This window comes from Schistocerca gregaria, chromosome 4 (genome assembly GCF_023897955.1).
Source record: "Schistocerca gregaria isolate iqSchGreg1 chromosome 4, iqSchGreg1.2, whole genome shotgun sequence".
NCBI classification, from domain to species: domain Eukaryota; kingdom Metazoa; phylum Arthropoda; class Insecta; order Orthoptera; family Acrididae; genus Schistocerca; species Schistocerca gregaria.
Window position 1 is genome coordinate 339607040 of NC_064923.1, and position 19681 is coordinate 339626720.

The 19681-nt window shown below is 39.2% G+C and overlaps 1 protein-coding gene across 4 annotated transcripts in view; it reads left to right on the forward strand.

The window, feature by feature from the left end:
* LOC126268082 (zeta-crystallin-like) overlaps window positions 1-8290 on the forward strand; it is a 147086-nt gene extending 138796 nt beyond the window's left edge. For all 4 annotated transcript variants that reach the window (XM_049973566.1, XM_049973568.1, XM_049973567.1 and 1 more), the window contains one exon: window positions 6735-8290. In XM_049973566.1, coding sequence (XP_049829523.1) covers window positions 6735-6896 — 162 coding nt within the window. In that variant the 3' untranslated portion in view covers window positions 6897-8290. The remainder of the gene's footprint in view (window positions 1-6734) is intronic.
* The last annotated feature ends 11391 nt before the right edge of the window (window positions 8291-19681 follow it).

Genomic DNA, 19681 nt, shown 5'->3' on the forward strand with positions numbered 1-19681 from the left:
TGTGGGACGCAGAGGCCAACGCCACAGTCCTTGCACCACCATCTACTTTCCTTCCTGATGCGCTTACCGTCTCTTTCTTCCCCCTGTCTGAACATACTTTGCAATACCTAATAGTATTTACCTTGTTTGCAATGGGTGGGACCTTCTGTGGACAGTGCCTTGCAAATTTGTGAGGATGAAGCAGCTTGTTGCTGAAAAATACTTCTGCTCTTCTCAGCCAATTTCTTCCCCACTTTGGGAATTAAGTCTACTAGGGATACATTCTTCCTAGTCTTCTCTTTATATAAAATAAAACTGTTGACAGTTGACATGTTAAACAAGTGGAAAAACAGCTTTTTCCACCACTTCAAAGTTTTTCGGGCAAACGGATAATAGCTGGAGAACTGATCTGCTCTCTCAACTCCAGCTTTATTCTTATTGTAATCAATAATAGCGTCTGGCTGTACAAAATGGTTCAAATGGCTCTGAGCACTATGGGACTTAACATCTGTGGTCATCAGTCCCCTAGAACTTAGAACTACTTAAACCTAACTAACCTAAGGACATCACACACATCCATGCCCGAGACTTGTGACCGTAGCAGTCGCGCGGTTCCGGACTGAGCGCCTAGAACTGCTAGACCACTGCGGCCGGCGTCTGGCTTTACAGTTTCCACCTTTGGCCCTTACTTGAATACTAGTGCTGGTAGGCTTAATGCTTTGTGGAAAGACAAAAAAGTCTCATTTTGACTTCCACTTCACTGCCAAGAGATGGTGCTTTCTTTGAAAACTATCTGATTTTTTTAGTTTTAGCGTTTTGAATATTCGTGGCAAATCTTTCTTGTGTTTCATTACAGTTCCTACTCAAAGAGTTTTATTTTCCCACAAGTCCAAAAGAGATGGACTGGTGTAGTACCTATCCATATAAATGCAATGTCCTTTGTCAAAGTACTGTGAACACAACCTTTTTACAAGGTCCTGTATACTATTGGCAACATTCCCTGCAGAACCTGTATATACATCACAGTTTAGCATATAACTAATTGATGAATCACAGAGAGCATACAATTTTATTCCATATTTATTGGGTTTGTTTTTCATGTATACTCTGAAGCCTATTCTACCACGAAAGGGACATATTGCCTCACCTGTTGTCAGATTCATGCCTGGATGAAAACTACTTTTGCTTTTATTCACAAAGAAATAAAAAAAAAGACCTCACTTTGTGAAGTGGGTCGTGCTTTTCTTTGCCTCTGCTAATGAACGTAGCATTGAAACCTGGAAACTTAGCATTGTCATTAAAGTGTAACATTGACAATATAGCGCAAAATCGGTCGCGACTCAACAATTTACTCGCAAATCCTGTCTGCAAAAACGGGTCTGTTGACCAATAATCACTGATTTTTGGCAATTTGACGACACACGTATGCATAATAATCCTGAAAAACCAGTAAATCTTTTGCAATTTCACTGCAGACCACTTATGCCAAACAGTGTTTATTTTCAGGCTACCTTTGCATTTCATTGCCGTACTAACGTTACCAGCGTTCCAATTCGTTTCACTTTTGATGAGCCGAATAATGTTGTCATCAAAGAAATAACTAAAATATTGAAGCTCCTCAATGGCATCTGAAAAATGTGATGTTACGCCGACTACTTCCTGGAAATCCGGCAGTACTGGCTGATCGTCTAGTTCCGACCAATCTTGCTCTTCATGCTCAGTGAGGCACACATGACCAGGTACCACAGATCTGGTCTGATGGTCTGTACCACTGTATGCATAGAAAAAAAATAATGCTAAGATTAGTACTAAGAAGTACTAAATGCAAGTGAAGTAATGAACACTACTCACAATACAAAATGCGGTAATGAATCTCTTCACTGTATAAACAATTGAGATATATCCATACCTGAATCATCACTTCTATTTTCGTCTGGAGAGTACGAATCCTCTTTGTCAGAACCGTCAATTTCAGATCCTGCATCTCCATAAAGAATATCTAAGATCTCGGCCTCCGTCAACTCGCTGCGTGCCATTTTCATGATTGTAAACACCTGAGAATGAACTGCAGATAACTTCGTCTTTGCAGTGCACACAACCGCTCCCAGAATGAGATAGCCGATAAGTGCTGGCCTCTTGCGGAAGAAGAATGAACTACCTCCATATTAGTTGACGAAACTTTTTTGGAGACCCGTTAAGTGCGCTTACAGAGCCAAATAAAAGCTCGTCTGTATGGTACACGGGCGCCGGCGCCAATGTCAGTGCGGCCGCGACTGTATGGCGTATGGGCACCGTGCTGTAAGTGTTAAAGTAGTAAATGAGTTTTGCTATTTGGGGAGCAAAATCACTGATGATGGTCGAAGTAGAGAGGATATAAAATGTAGACTGGCAATGGCAAGGAAAGCTTTTCTGAAGAAGGGAAATTTGTTAACTTCAAGTGTAGATTTAAGTGTCAGGAAGTGGTTTTTGAAAGTATTTTAATGGAGTGTAGCCAAGTATGGAAGTGAAACATGGATGATAAATAGTTTAGACAAGAAGGGAATAGAAGCTTTTGAAATGTGGTACTTCAGAAGAATGCTGAAGATTAGATGGGTAGATCACATAACTAATGAGGAGGTATTGAATAGAATTGGGGAGAAGAGAAATTTGTGGCACAACTTGACTAGAAGAACGGGTCGGTTGGTAGGACATGTTCTGAGGCGTGAAGAGATCACCAATTTAGTATTGGAGGGCAGCATGGAGGGTAAAAATCGTAGATTGAGACCAATAAATGAATACACTAAGCAGATTCAGAAAGATGTAGGTTGCAGTAGGTACTGGGAGGTGGAGAAGCTTGTCCAGGATAGAGTAGCATGGACAGCCGCATCAAACCAGTTTCTGGACTGAAGACAACAACAACAACAACAACAACAACAACAAACAACAAAATGCCATCCAGAACAAAAATCTTCAGCAATGTGGAATCAGTAAAGTTGTACACTAACGTGAGACTAAGACATCATAGGAACCTAATCTGTATACTGTGTTAACAATAAACTACCTCTGTGTTGCACACATGATAAGAGTTTTCCTTCTCTTTCATCCAGTAAGTCTCTGGTGACTTGAGGTTCTGGGTGACTTTTATGAGATCTACTCCTTTCCCCGTTACCTATCCAGTCTTTTCCTTCACCCTATTTTTTCCCCTTCAACCCTTCTGGCAGGAGGAGGAGTTGCTGGCTCTGGAAGCTTGTATACATCAAACATTTTTGGGTGTTTTCTCCTGTTGCCACTCGGGAATAGGTTTATAATATATTCACCTACTTTATGTTACCAAAAATAGATTATTTTCATTCTTTAAAAGACTTCTGGGAGATGTAGGATCATCCTCTTTACATAACTTGTTATCCAGCTGGAGCCCAAGGGATTTTAAACACTGGGCTTCATTCAGTGTATGACTGTTAATGTCTACTTTGATGTAAAAAAGTAATTATTGTTTGTTTGAAATTGCATAAAATAAGTCTTTGCGAGGATAAAATTGAAATTGTTATCTGTTGACCACTTATAGGCCTGTTTAGCTGTCATCTGGCCTGTGTCTGTTACGGTTGATTTTGTACCCTTCATTAGTATGCCTGTGTTCTCAACAGCCATTAAAATTTTTGAACATCTATATAGTTTAGAAACAAGATTTGGCACAGTACTGATATCTGTGGCACTCACATATGTTCCCCCACTCTAAAGTTATTTTCATGCCAGAGATCGTCTGTTAATAAGACGAACTGCTTCCTGTTAAGGTGGTGAGATTCCATCCATGCAAGATGGGTACCATTAATGCCATAACATTTTACTTTACTAAGTACAATTTTGTGATCCACACTCTCAAAGTCTATCAGGAAATGTGCTCTGATTCATTGATTGATTACAAAGATAGACTGAAGGTAATCTTGGCAGTCAGCACAAGATTTTTATGTTCTGCTAGAAACACCCTCATTGCCAGCAGAATTTTTACTTTGTAGTTACCTTATGAATTATTTAATCTCCTTAGGGGTTGTATTTTTTAAACTAATGTCCGTGGATGATGCATGCAAGGTTCGCACAAGTAAATCTAACCAATCTTTATTCCATTCTTTACTACTGGCTGTAGTGTTTGCAGCCACCACTGATGGTAACGGAGTTTCACATCTTGACTACTGATTGTTGTCTGAATTACATAGTGATCTCTCTTCCTAACACAAGATACTTCAATCCCAGGAGTTATCCACCCTTTACCCTTGCTTCTGTTCAGTTTTGTCCTTACTTGTTTTAGAAAAACAGTACTTGAAAGTGTTGTATTATTTTCTGTTAACACTGCCTGCTGCATGAATTTTTCCCTGGTGTTGTTCTCGTAATTTCTCTCTGAACATAGTGATGGAGTCATTGTTTATGATTCTGTGTTACAATACTTTCCTTGTATGAGCTCTACCAAACTGGTCAGTAAATTATATCGTTAATATTTGGTGATCATGGACAGATAAACCATAAGATATTGGTTTTACAGCTAAATCACTGTAGGTTGTTGGGTCTAAAAACAAATGCTGTAGCTGTTGCAGTAAGTCTTTCAATCCTCATAGGGAATTTTGCTGAGGACAGTAATTCAGACTTGGACATTAGCAACTCTCAGTACTAACTGAGGGCACAATCTGACAGAAAATCAATGATAAAGTCTGCACAAACAATTATTTCCCTTTTACATCTGCATAACCTTATTAAAGCTGTTTTAAGAAGCTTAAGATACTTCCTACTAGTAGGGTCATTGTCATTAATAGAATTGTATGTAACTAAATGGAAAGCACTTGGAGCTTTTGAAACTACAGGTTCCGTCCCGAAGGTAAAAGAGAAGGGGAAAGATGAGCAAGCTACGGTGGTGTATTTTGTACTTTGGTAATACGAAAATTTGCAGTATACATGTTGCCACACATCAGAGATCTTTTCAAAATGCTTTGTTTTTTGCTGGGTTTCGTTTTGTAAAGTGCTGGGAAGTTGTAAGCCAGTGTGGAAAACCTTTACCATTCAGACGATTGATAAGTTTTAAAGCTTTGGGGAATAGTCTATTGTCACTTGAAACAGAAATAATATACTTTATCTCAAGTACAGTGCATTTTCACAGTAGAAAAACTATTTTTAACTGGGAAATTCAGGATTTTTTTTCCTTGTCTGTATATGGAGGAGGGGTTGGGGAGGGGTAGCTGGCAGATAGAGGGAGACAGCCAGTGTGTGGGATGAGAGTACAGAAAGAGAAGGCAGCGGATGTGAGGTATAAGAATGCAACACACGGTGCTAGTGACTTATGTTGCACACAGTGACTATGGCATAAAGTTGTGGTATGGGAAGGGTTGACAATACAGAGGAGGGGGTGAGACTGTTGGGTATATGGTGTGGGTCCAGTGGCCTGGTTGTCCATGGATGCTGAAGGTCTTCTAAAGGCCTTCACAGACAGGCACTCTCACCCATCCTCCCTTGTAGTCCACAAACATATTACAGATTTCCTGTAACATATCCTCACAACCCCACTAATCATCTCACCACTCCCAGGAACTAGCCGCAAAGGATTGTCCGGGACTGCAGCAACTGAACTATGTCATTTGTCAAAGCTTTGATTATTTGTTATCATGCCTGGAAATGAAGGACCTCCTACCCCACCGTCAGTTGTCTACCGGACTCAGTGGGCACTGCCAAACTGTGGCCAACAACCAAGTTGACCACTCAGTGATGGAACATGCTGCTGAGCACAACCCATGCCATCTGAATTATTGAATTATCCTGCCCCCCCTCCCCTCAGCACCAGCTTTCCAGAACTACATATTTGGGGAGCTATCCTTGAAATACATCATTCACTACTGTAATCCTCTGTCCTCAGTCTGTTAACCTACTGCACTCACACCTTCTACCCAACAGTCTCTCCCTCCTCAGTCCTGTCTCCCACTCTCAATCCATATCTTCATGTCATTGTCATGGTGCAGCATACGACTTGCTGACTCCAGTGCTCATGTGTCACATTCTTATCCTGTACAACTGCTGCCTTCCCCTTCTGCATTTCTATCTTGCACACTGGCTGCCTTCCTTCGAGCCACCAGCTAACCCTCCCCGAGCCCTGCCCTCCTGCTCTGTCTTTTCCTTCCTCTACCAAAGCTCATTAAATAATTGGTCCAAAAGATAACAAGTTTACATTTCTTTTTGTGTTCCTGTTGATGAATCAAGCTTATACTATCAGTGAGTGGTCTCCTTTATTCCTAAATTAATTACATTCTACCAGAACCTTCATTACTGTGATTTATGTTGTTACTTATTTCTATTTTCTTCTAGATCCTTATTTTTTACTCTTGTCAGCTGCCTGTCACCTCCCAATGGATGATAGGACAAATAAACTGATCTTTCTTTGACCTTACAGTCCCTTTAATACATTTCCAATCATCTTTGCCTGCTTTTCTCCTCATATCTCATGGAGTTTCTCTTAACATGGGGTGAAAGTGACCTGCCAATGCCCGCTTTCGGCCTTTTTATCTTTTCTCACCCTGAAGGTGGAATCAGCGGTCCCATATATTGGAGGTAATTTTCATTTGTGTCCTTTTCTGTCGTGTGTGCCAAGTGTTGTATCTCCGGAAGTGAAGTAGACATTAACACTAGCTTTTAATTCCTCATCATTTATAACTCGTGTTATAAGAGATTAAGATTGTAGATACTGTTAATATTTACTGATGATGTAAATTGTGATCAGTGTTTGACATATTCATAAATTCCAGGAAGAACATTTGGAGGCTGCTGGTGTGATTCTGAAAGGAATTGAAGATGGATGGGTTAAACCTATAATTGCCAAAGAATATGCACTTGAGGAAGCTTCCCAAGCTCATCATGACATTATTCATAATAAGGGTGCTAGAGGGAAACTTGTTTTCAAGGTGTGAATTTTGTAAAATGGTAATTTACTTTATGGTACCCTAAAGGTATTAAATGCAAACAGTTTGCTCAGCATTAATCCTACCAATTTGAACTCTTATGTTCCTGCATATGGCTTTTATAGAGAATGAGTTCAGTTTAGGGCAGTATTGAATACATTATGTAATACATTTTAGTTTCTAAAGCATCAGGTTATTTTGGATTACAACGTTGGAGATACTTACAGATATTAATTTACAACACATTTGACGTAAATTAGTATTTGTAATGCCTCTATTGAAACCAGTCTATACTGTTGCTGTTGGAGAAGTACTGAACATTGCTTCAGTGGCAAAATTAGGGACTGGATCATTGTTGAAATAATTGTATGGTCCTTAAGTATTGAAGGAAGACTTTAAGATTACAGAATTAATTTTTCATTCTTAAATCAAAAATGCATCAGTAATTTTTTTTTTTTTTTTTTTTTTTGGGGGGGGGGGGGGGGGTACTGTAAAGTAAATGTGTATCATAGTAACTTATTGTTTGATTTATATGACTTCTGTGCCTCTTGTATGTTTTTTCTTATAGATATGCTTTGTAAAAGATCAACTTATTATTATACATTTGGACAAAGCATTTTATGTTATTCTGGCAAAAGTCAGTTGTCAGTTTGGAACATATTTTTTTATTGTGATATATTAATTGAAGATAAAGAAAGAAAATATTAAACATTTTCAATTACACAGTGATAAACAAGCTACTGCATGCACTGCATATCATGGATTACATGAATGCTGTGATACATCACTGCACATATGATCCTGCACAATTAATCATTGGAACATTTTTAATTATTTGTGTGTTCAGAATGAAGGACAAGTGTGGTTACTTCATATTAATAATCTTTATCCAGGCCTATATGTTGAGGAGTGTAAAATGGAAACATTTGTGATGTAATACGGAGTTCCCAATGCAACTCAGTTTTCATTCAGATTTTCAGGATCTCGTATACATTAGTGACAAAATTCTTTGTCATAAGTGAGCAGACATTTGAGAAAGTTCGTGGAAAAACTGGTATATTTAACCAGTATGTTTGCACTAAAGCACCATCATGTGATGGAATGCCTGTGGACTCATTTTATTAAATAGGCTGGGAAGTGTCTAATTGTTTGATGTACATTAAACAGAAATAAATATTTAAGTATTTTTTACACCACAGTATTGCTTAACCTTTATTGTGATCTGTGAGCTTTAAAAATGTCAGAATTGTGACTAATAGAATGGCAATTGTTTGCAGTGCTCAGAAGTTCTTGTTTAAACATATTTTGTTAGTTGCCTGCGCATTTATGCTTGGCATTTGGTCAAGACAGCTGCTATGTATTGTAATGTTTTATTACTGTTAATAAATACATTCCTTAAATAACATACGTGTATGTGAAATTATTTAAATAGAATATGTAAGAAGTATCAGTTAACCAAGACTGTCATGTTAAGTATAATACACACACTATTCTAGAGATCTGTAGACATACAAAACTGAGTTTGCAGCATTTGAAGTACATGTACTGCCATAATACATTATGTTACAAAATTTAAACCTAATTCACATAACGAAACTTAACGCAGTTCACATCACACTTATTCAGCAGTTGGCTGACAAGCATTTTTATAATCCTGTATAAGAAAGCAGTCTTTTTAAATATTTCTTTGAACTCATAGAATATGAGTTTTTTACATTTTCTATTGTTAACTTACCTGGAGGCTTCTTTCTTAGTAGTTCCTCCAAATGATTGATTTTTGATTATGCCAGTTGTTTTCACTGTTGTGTGTGTTACATCTTCCATTGCATGTTGTGTGGTTCTTTGGTGGATATAAGAGGAGGAACAGATAATGTTCATGAACAGAGATTTAAGATATTAATTTATTCTACATCTAATATCAAATAGTAACAATAATACATAACTTTGTTGCTATAGTGGCAGCATCTGTCGCTAACATAATCATAGTATGTAGGCTTTCACGGCCGGCGTCTTCAGTAATTAAAACTTCCGGGCTAAGAGGCCTTGGTCCAATAGTAGAAATACTTCTCCCTGACGTTTAGTTGCCAGCTGCGGGTAACATCATCTGAGGTGAGTCTACGACTGGCTGCTAGGCCATGGAGGCCCTGTTTAATTTATATAAACACCACTATAATTTTAACAGGAAAGAAGAAGGCTTGAAGTTAGATAAGATATGGCGATCGACTTTGTATCAAAGATGTGACAATCGATTACCTTTGATCGAGAATAATGACGCCAGCCAGAGATAGTTTTCTGTTGACAACACGTGATGAGTGGTGGCGCCCTCTACGCGCTCTATGTAAACAGGACATCCACAGCCTAGCAGCCAATCGTAGACTCACCTCAGATGATGTTGCCCGCAGCTGGCAACGAAACGTCAGGGAGAAGTATTTCTACTATTGGACCACGGCCTCTTAGCCTGGAAGTTTTAATTACTGGAGTCGCTAACATAGATTTGAATGTAGAAATATATACAGGTACAAAAGATTTATAAATCTGTCTCTCTGCATTACAATGTCTACTCAGAAATTGTTGAGCACTGGCCTATGAAATGTTATTCAACTGGCAAATACAGAAAATGTGGCTCGGTGCTTGAATGTTCGAACTTAAGTACATCCGTTGCTGGAGCTCTGGAGAGGGGATGATTGCATCTCAGCATCTCAGTGGCAGTGGCATAATCATTCACGGCAGCACCCTCGAGCTGTGGTAGTGGCTGTAGGAAATGCAGAGGCGTAACTGGTGACATACGTATTGCAAAGTGCGGCTGACTAGATAGTGACTGACACCGCAGTATTCATTAAATACTAGCTGTTCCCCTCCATGCATTGCTGTGGCTCAGTCTGGTTAAATGGAAAAGGAAGCAAAGAGAAAGCCCACATTTCTAATACATATGAGAATTGTAATCTTCTCCTCCTCCTCCTCCTCCTCCTCTGTCCATGTCCTCCTCCCTGGTCTTTGTCGATCTCCTCCTCTTTCCCCTCTGTCTCCTGCTCCTCTCTCTGTCCACCTCATCCTTTCTGCTTTTAATGTCCACTTCCTCCCACCCGCTTGTCAACTTTGTCCATTTCCTATTCCTCCCTCTCTCCCACCTTGAGCCTTGTTTATTGTTGTCGAAAATTCAAATTTTGTAGTAGTATTACAGGTGGGTAGTGGGCGTGTGTGGTGTGCATGTGACCACACATTTATTACAGTAATTCATAAAAATTTGAACTAAATTGGTCAATATATTTTGAAATGTTTGCTAACACTGTTTTCCCTTTATATATTACATATATACTTACATACTGTATATATTAAAAATACATACCCTATGTCTGATGGAACTTTCATCAGAGTAGGTCAGGAACTTGTCCAGATTTTTGGTAATAGTGTTTCTTCGTTATGCATTACATGTTTATTTATGTATTATATATTTTTAAAAAATGGTATATATAAAAACCTGCATGTTCACATGCAACACAGTGTCAAAATTTTTAAGCACTTCTGTGAATTTAGGGTTTTGAACAAAAGAACATTTACATTTTTTTATAGATTTGCCCTGTACACTCCAGTGGGTAAAGTCAGTTCCACAAGAAAGTGTATGCCATATTGTTAAATGTAACGTCCACAGTGATGTCTCTGATAGTGGTCTCAAATCTATACTCAATGCGCTTTTGCACAGTGTTTGGGTAAATAGTATGAGAGTTGAATGTTTTGTTTTGTCAATTGCAGTTTTGGCTATTTGCACTTATTTACAGGCAATTTAAATGCTGAAAAATGTGCAGTATTGCCTTCTGAGGTCTGTTAAGAAGCTATTTGGCTCGAACAAGGCAAACTGGGTGCTTCAAGAGGATAATGATCCGAAACATCGCAGCCATCTCTCTATAGTGTGGAAACAAGACAGTGGGGTGTCATGATGGATTGGCCTGCAATGTCTCTGGATGCAAATCCGATTGAAAATGTTTGGTCATATATTAAGATGAAGCTTGAAGGAAAGCCAAATTATACTTTGAAGCAGCTGTTGTATAAAATCTGGATGATATGGATACACTTTCTTGTCAAACTGATTGTAGATAAAGATGTGTGTATTCAGATATAATGTTGTGTCGGAATTTGAAAGCAATCGGTGAACAAGTTTCCAATGTTTAAGATTTTGAACAAAGAACATTTACCTAATTGTTTATATAGATGTAAATGTTCATTTGTTCTAAATCTGAAATCTACAAAAGTTCTTCAGAGATCCCTTGGTCATTTTGACACAACATTGCATTTGAATATGAGCATCCTATTGTGTCTCTGAGACAATGTTGCATTCAAATATGTGCATGTTTTTATATACTTACTAGATGGTGCTCCAGTAAGTATATAAAGATGTGCACATTTGAATGCAACATTGTGTCAAAATCTGTGAAGAATTATCAGGGATTTTAAGATTTTGAACAAACAAACATAAGAGTTTTGCTAACAACATATCCCCTTATCACACGCACAGAGTGTATGGCATTCCAGTAGATGTAAAGCCATATTCGTATTCAAATGCAACTATTTGTAAAAAATTTAAAGCAGTTGGTGAAGAACTTTCAGAGATACATGATTTTGAAGAAACAAACATTCATATTGTTGTTTGTATAGATGCTGATCTCTCTTGCTGTCTGTGGATCTCATCTCATGAAGAATCTGCTGTGCGTATCAACTGGCTCTTCTTCTTTTCTTTCAGTTTCAACTTTGCTGTAACATTTTTCTACTACACAAGTTTTAATTAGTGCTGCTGCTGTTGGCATTTATTCCATTACTGTATTTACTTCACCCTTTATTTGCTTTGTGTCTCTATTTTCCTCTTCATCTTCTTGAAAAGCATTCCCCCCCCCCTTCCCCCCCAAACAAGGCCTGCCTCTCTCTACTCTTCTGCAAAAGCTTTATTATTACTAAATCCTTCTCCCAATTCCTTTCTTTCTTTGCATGTCTAATGGTGACTCTAATGTTTCTCGTAATGCTTTACTTTTTGTTTACAACTTACAACTACAGCTGTATTTTCCTTCTTTAGTGAAACTGTGTCTTGGCACAGTCTTCATTTTCAACACTAATAGCGTAACCAATTACATCTTTATTTTGTACTGCACAATCTGTCAGAGGTTCCAAGGTGGGGCTCATCTGGAATGAAAGTTAGTTTTCCTGTGTGCACTTCTTTTTGATGCTCGAATCATTGGTTGATCTTTGTTCACCTCTCATCAAAAATTCTATAATTGTGTTGGCAGTATCATTCTTGTTTCTCTGAATCTGTCTGGTAAGTATCTGGCCTCATGTGCATCTGTTTGGCCAGTTATTTTGTGACACCAGTTGTCTACACAAAGGTGAGGCAATTTCCATAAATTACCAGCTAGTGGTTTGTGAGCATTGGCCTCGTGTGCAGTACCATCCCAGATCAAGCAAATTTCGTGGCAAAGACATCAATGTGAGTGCACCATCATGATCCTCAAACCACTGTAATGTGATTAAAGTCTTGTGACATGGGCAGTTATCCTGCTGATGTGGTTATTGCCTTTGGTGAAGGGATGAAGGTGCTCTGCAATAATGTTCATGTAGTCCATAGCTATTTTGGTGCCTTTGATTACTACCACAGTGGTGAATCCATAGGATAGTATTGTCCCTACTGGCCTGTGTCATACAAATACGTAATTAGATTTCTTGTAGAGTTTGCTCATTGATGTCGGTAACCTTAGATTTTGTGTTCTTGTAGAAAATTTGATAGGGGTGCTCGTCATCCAAAACTGTTTGATAGTAAATTTTATTTTGCAAGTGACACAGAATACTACATACTACTAGGTCTGCTACTTCGCTTCTGCCATTTTTTCTCGAAATTCGGGGCTTTATTGCGAGAACTCTCAAAAAAATTATGATTCATAGTATTGCCCATCGCTGGCAACTACATTCTCCGATCTTTCAGATAGCATATGAATCCTGTAGCGGAGGAACTGGGCATCTTTTGTGGGGATCAATTAATCGATTCAATTTTGCACTTGTTCATATGATTGGAAGTGCTGGTCAGCCAGACTGTATGCCACTGATAAAAAAAAAAGTGGTAGTCACAGATAGCAACATATGGAGAATACAGCAGAAAGGATAGGACTTCTCATTTCAATGTTTCCATGTATATTTTGACGGGTTTTGCGACATGGGTTTGAGTACTGATGTGCTGCAAAATCACCTTTATGTGTCTATTGCTGTATTGCGGCCGTTTGTGTTTCAGTGCTGGGCTGGAGCACATCAATTGCTTACGATAATGATGTCCTGTGACTGTCTTCGTCTGTTTCAGTAGCTATGAAAATGTTCTGTCTTCCATCACCATGCTGGTCTTAGACATCAAAATCACCTTTCTTAAGGCACTGAAAACATTCTCTACATTTTCTTCCACTAATAGTTCCCTCACCATTGGTCTTACCCAGCATTTTAAGAGCCATAGCTGCAGATTTCTTCATGTTAAAGCAGAAAATTAAAACTTCCTGCAAATGGTGAGAAATGGGTACGTAAGTTGATGTACCGAGAATAACCTTATGATGCAATCACAAATCGAGTAATATTTGTATGGCATTATGTTTACAGATCCCTAAGCTTACTGTATTACACCTCTGACAAACCACCCAATCCCCACTTGCCGCAACTGCCATCTATTGCAAAACGGCGGAAGCGAAGTTGTAGACCTAATATATTATGACAATTTGTTGTTGCTCCATGCCATCATGATAAATTATATCAAGATAGTGTCCCAGGAGTACTAAATAGGATTTAAGTAAGATGACACAGGAACCAAACAAATACAGCTATAACTTCGGAGTAAACAGAAGTGACGGGGTGGTGCACTGTCTTGCTGCAGGAACAGGTTGTCTTGTGGGGTACTGTAGGCAAATAAACAGATGTGCTTGATTAGGCAATAGGTTCCTGAGTCTTTGCCAGTAAGAGATGATGACAGATGACAAGCTATTCTTAAAAGCATTAGACCCAGTATCACACAAATGCTTGTCAACAAAAGAATAATTGTATGGGGTATCACACCAAATTTATGACTGGATTGAGTATTTCTTGAAAGGGGGTATGCAGCATGTTATTTTGGATGAAGAGTTGCTGAAGATGTAGAAGTAACTTCAAGCATTCCTTGGGGACGTGTGCTGGGATCCTTACTGTTCATATTGTACATTAATGACTGGATAGAATATATTAATGATAACCCCAGACTTTTGTAGATCACACAACTATCTATAATGAGATACTGTCTGAGAAGAGAAGTTAGACAAATATCCAGTCGTATCTTGGTAAGGGTCCAACACAGTACAAAGACTGGCATCTAGCTTTAAATGTTCATTAATGTAAAACTGTCCATTTTACAAATGCAAAAAATATAGGACTTTGTGGCTGAAAATCAATGAATTAGAACTGGAACCATTTAACGCACACGAGAGTAGTCAAATGAAAGCAAGACAGATGGGAACAAAGTAAGTAAACTGTTTATTGTTTCAAATGTAATCACCATAACTGTTAATACATTTCTCCCACTGTGAGACAAGATGGTCAATGCCTTCATCATGTTTGCATTTGCCTGTGGAATCATTATTTTACCCAAGCAAGCACCTCTTTATCAAAAGCAAACTGATGGCCACAAAAGTCTTTCTTGAGGGCTTCAAATATATGAAAATAACATGGGGAGAGATTGGGACTGCATAGAGGATTTGTAAAGACTTTACAGTGAAACTTATGCAGCATAGTTAAGACAACCTTGGCAACATGTGGGTGGGCCCATGGAGTGGGTCCTCAGTTTCCATGAAGGAGATGATGCCCATTGTCGCTCTGTGCCTCAGGACTGTAGTAGACTTTATATGGGGGAGAGGGGGCAGGAGGGCATGTATGAAGTACCTGCTCTTTTGTTGTGGTCATGAAAGGTCATAATCCTAGACTTCACATCCGACAAGTGACTAAGAATGTAATACTGCCCAAAGTGACACCTTGATAACTATTCTGATAGTTTCACTTTCTGCGCAGTCAAAAAATTCATACCAAGTGTCCCAGGCTGTATCTCACTGGCCAGTGCTTGGTGTTACAGTGCTCTGTCTTCCTTCTAAGTGTCTGGGCTCTGTATGCAAACAACCCGTTCTCCTTCTTCAGTCCTGGTGGTGATTGGTTTCACATAGTCATCTTGAGTACTATCCAGTTGAAACAGGCAGAATGTACCCATTATCATTATGGGCCTTGGAACTGTGGAGCAGAAAGAATGGTATGAAAGCCTGTAGAGTCTTCAGAATGAAATTTTTTGCTCAGCAGTGGAATGTGCATTGTTGTGAAACTTCCTGGAAGATTAAAACTGTATGCCGGACTGAGACTCAAACTCGGGACCTTTGCCTTTCGTGGGCAAGTGTTCTATTGACTGAGCTACCCAGACTTGACTCACGATCTGTCCTCACAGCTTTACTTCTGCCAGTACCCTGTCTCCTACCTTCCAAACTACACAGAAGCTCTCATGCAAATCGTGCAAGACTAGCACTTTTGGAACGAAGGATATTGCGGAGACGTTGCTTAGTTAAAGTCTGGGGATTATTTCCAGAATGAAATTTTCACTTTGCAGGAGAGCTTCTGTGAAGTTTGCAACATAGGAGATGAGGTACTGGTGGAAGTAAAGCTGTGAGGATGGGTCGTAAGTTGTGCTTGGGTAGCTCAGTCAGTAGAGTACGTGTCTGCAAAAGGCAAAGGTCCCGAGTTCGATGTTTGGGTCTAGGTCCGGCCCAGTTTTAATCTGCCTGTGGAGTCTTGCTTTGCTGTGTTATTTGCATCATGATGGACAGTATCGTATCCCAGTTTCTCTGTTTATCAGTGTGCATCAAGAGCATACCTACTGATGTCTTATTAAGGCATTTTGTGAGACCAATCATCTGTGAGTGGTACACAGTTGTCATATTGTGGGTCGTTTCACAAAGTGAAATTACATCTGATATTAGTCTCAACTGGAAAAGTTTACCACAATCAGATATCAGCACAATGTAGCAGGTAAGGTAGTCAGTGCAGACTGTTACCCATCAATTGCTGTTTGTTGACTGTGAGAACATCCACAAGAGGTCGATTCCAATTAAATGGAATAGCGCTACTGTAGGCAGAATTGATACCAGATGCCCCAGAGGTAACTGCAAAATGTGCTTCGGTTGCTGCCATTCCTCACATAATGTTTGCTGGATCAATAGAGGTCTGACAAGTAATACCTGCATCTGATTCTGTCTTGAATCCTAAGTAACCAGATGAGGGAGCATCGTTGATATACCTCAGGTTAACTGGCCACAAATGATCTGTGATGATGAGTAACCATTTCTGTCCCACTGGATCATTGTTCCTCATACATAATGTTCCCTTTATGAATTGGAATCTCCTTTGGCCAGTTCCTCATTCTCAAAGGCACTTATGGTTTCCAGCAATGCCAGATCTTCCCTCTTCTCGGCAACAGTACCATTTAATACAGCGATGATTAAGATTTCATCCACGCTGTTGGGTTATGCCATAGGATGCCTTGAACGGCAGTTGGTGTTTTTCTGTTTGCATTTTTATATTACTGTGAAGTCATATTGCTGAAGCCTCAGTGCCCATCTCACCGGTTGACTTGATGGATCCTTCAGGTTAGTCAGCCAGCATAGAGAATATTGGTCCGTCATAGTGGTGAATGGTTTGTCAAAGAAATACAGCCAGAACTTGTGGATGGCGTCCTCTTGGATAAAATATTCCAGAGGTAAAATAGTCCCCCATCTGGACCTCCGGGCGAGGACTACCGAAGAGGACATCGTTATCAGGAGAAAGAAAACTGGCGTTCTATGGATCGGAGCATTGAATGTCAGATCCCTTAATCGGGCAGATAGGTTAGAAATTTAAAAAGGGAAATGGATAGGTTAAAGTTAGATATAGTGGGAATTAGTGAAGTTCGGTGGCAGGAGGAACAAGACTTTCGGTCAGGTGAATACAGGGATATAAATACAAAATCAAATAGGGGTAATGCAGGAGTAGGTTTAATAATGAATAGGAAAATAGGAATACGGGTAAGCTACTACAAACAGCATAGTGAACGCATTATTGTGGCCAAGACAGACATGATGCCCACACCTACTACAGTTGTACAAGTCTATATACCAACTAGCTCTGCAAATGACGAAGAAATTGATGAAATGTACGATGAAATAAAAGAAATAATTCAGGTAGTGAAGGGAGATGAAAATTTAATAGTCATGTGTGACTGGAATTCAAGAGTAGGAAACATAGTAGATGAATATGGATTGGGGCTAAGAAATGAAAGAGGAAGCCGCCCGATACAATTTTGCACAGCGCATAACTTAACCAAAGCTAACACTTGGTTCAAGAATCATGAAAGAAGGTTGTATACATGGAAGAACCCTGGAGATACTAGAAGATATCAGATAGATTATATAATAGTAAGACAGAGATTTAGGAACCAGGTTTTGAATTGTAAGACGTTTCCAGGGGCAGATGTAGACTCTGACCAAAACCTATTGGTTATGAACTGTACATTAAAGCTGAAGAAACTGCAAAAAAAAAAGGTGGAAATTTAAGGAGATTGGACCTGGATAAACTGAAAGAACCAGAGGTTGTACAGAGTTTCAAGGAGAGCATAAGGGAACAATTGACAGGAATGGGAGAAAGAAATACAGTAGAAGAAGAATGGGTAGCTTTGAAGGATGAAATAGTGAAGGCAGCAGAAGATCAAATAGGTAAAAAGACAAGGGCTAGTAGAAACGCTTGGGTAACAGAAGAAATATTGAATTTAACTGATGAAAGGAGAATATAAAAATGCAGTAAATGAATTAGGCAAAAAGGAATACAAACGTCTCAAAAATGAGATCGACATGAGATGCAAAATGGCTAAGCAGGGATGGCTAGAAGGCAAGTGTAAGGATGTAGTGGCATGTCTCACTAGGGGTAAAATAGATACTGCCTACAAGAAAATTAAAGAAACCTTTGGAGAAAAGAGAGCCACTTGTATGAATATCAAGAGCTCAGATGGAAACCCAGTTTTAAGCAAAGAAGGGAAAGCAGAAAGGTGGAAGGAGTATATAGAGGGTCTATACAAGGGCGATGTACTTGAAGACAATATTATGGAAATGGAAGGGGATGTAGATGAAGATGAAATGGGAGATACGATACTGCGTGAAGAGTTTGACAGAGCATTGAAAGACCTGAGTCGAAACAAGGCCCCTGGAGTAGCCAACATTCCATTAGAACTACTGACAGCCTTGGGAGAGCCAGTCCTGACAAAACTCTACCATCTGGTGAGCAAGATGTATGAGACAGGTGAAATACCCTCAGACTTCAAGAATAATATAATAATTCCAGTCCCAAAGAAAGCAGGTGTTGACACATGTGAAAATTACCGAAAAAACAGTTTAATAAGTCACAGCTGCAAAATACTAACACGAATTCTTTACAGACGAATGGAAAAACTGGTAGAAGCCGACCCCGGGGAAGATCAGTTTGGATTCCGTAGAAATGTGGGAACACGTGAGGCAATACTGACCCTACGGCTTATCTTACAAGCTAGATTAAGGAAGGGCAAACCTACGTTTCTAGCATTTGTAGACTTAGAGAAAGCTTTTGACGATGTTGACTGGAATACCCTCTTTCAAATTCTGAAGGTGGCAGGGGTAAAATACAGGGAGTGAGAGGCAATTTACAATTTGTACAGAAAGAAGATGGCAGTTATAAGAGTCGAGGGGTGTGAAAGAGAAGCAGTGGTTGGATAGAGAGTGAGACAGGGTTGTAGCATTTCCCCGATGTTATTCAATCTGTATATTGAGCAAGCAGTAAAGGAAACAAAAGAAATGTACGGAGTAGGTATTAAAATCCATGGAGAAGACATAAAAATTTTGAGGTTCACCGATGACATTTTAATTCTTTCAGAGTCAGCAAAGGACTTGGAAGAGCAGTTGAACGGAATTGACAGTGTCTTGAAAGGATGGTATAAGATGAACATCAACAAATGCAAAACAAGGATAATGGAATGTAGTCGAATTAAATCGGGGAATTGCTGAGAGAATTAGATTAGGAAATGAGGCAGTTAAAGTAGTAAAGGAGTTTTGCTATTTGGGGACAAAATAACTGATGATGGTCGAAGTAGGGAGGATACAAAATGTAGACTGGCAATGGCAAGAAATGATTTCTGAAGAAGAAAAATTTGTTAACATCGAGTATAGATTTAAATGTCAGGAAGTCGTTTGTAAAGTATTTGCATGGAGTGTAGCCATGTATGGAAGTGAAACATAGACGATAAATAGTTTAGACAAGAAGAGAATAGAAGCTTTCGAAATGTGGTGCTACAGAAGAATGCTGAAGATTAGATGGGTAGATAACATAACTAATGAAGAGGTATAGAATAGAACTGAGCAGAAGAGGAGCTTGTGGCACAACTTGACTAGAAGAAGGGATCAGTTGGTAGGACATGTTCTGAGACATCGAGGGATCACCAATGTAGTATGGGAGGGCAGTGTGGAGGGTAAAAACCGAAGAGGGAGACCAAGAGATGAATACACTAAGCAGATTCAGAAGGATGTAGGCTGCAGTAGGTACTGGGAGATGAAGAAGCTTGCACAGGATAGAGTAGCATGGAGAGCTGCATCAAACCAGCCTCAGGACTGAAGACCACCACAACAACAACAACAACAACAACAACAACAACAACATGTCTGACACAATTCACATTGCAAATAGAGATTTGTTAAGATGCTTCAGCAGTTCTGTGGTGT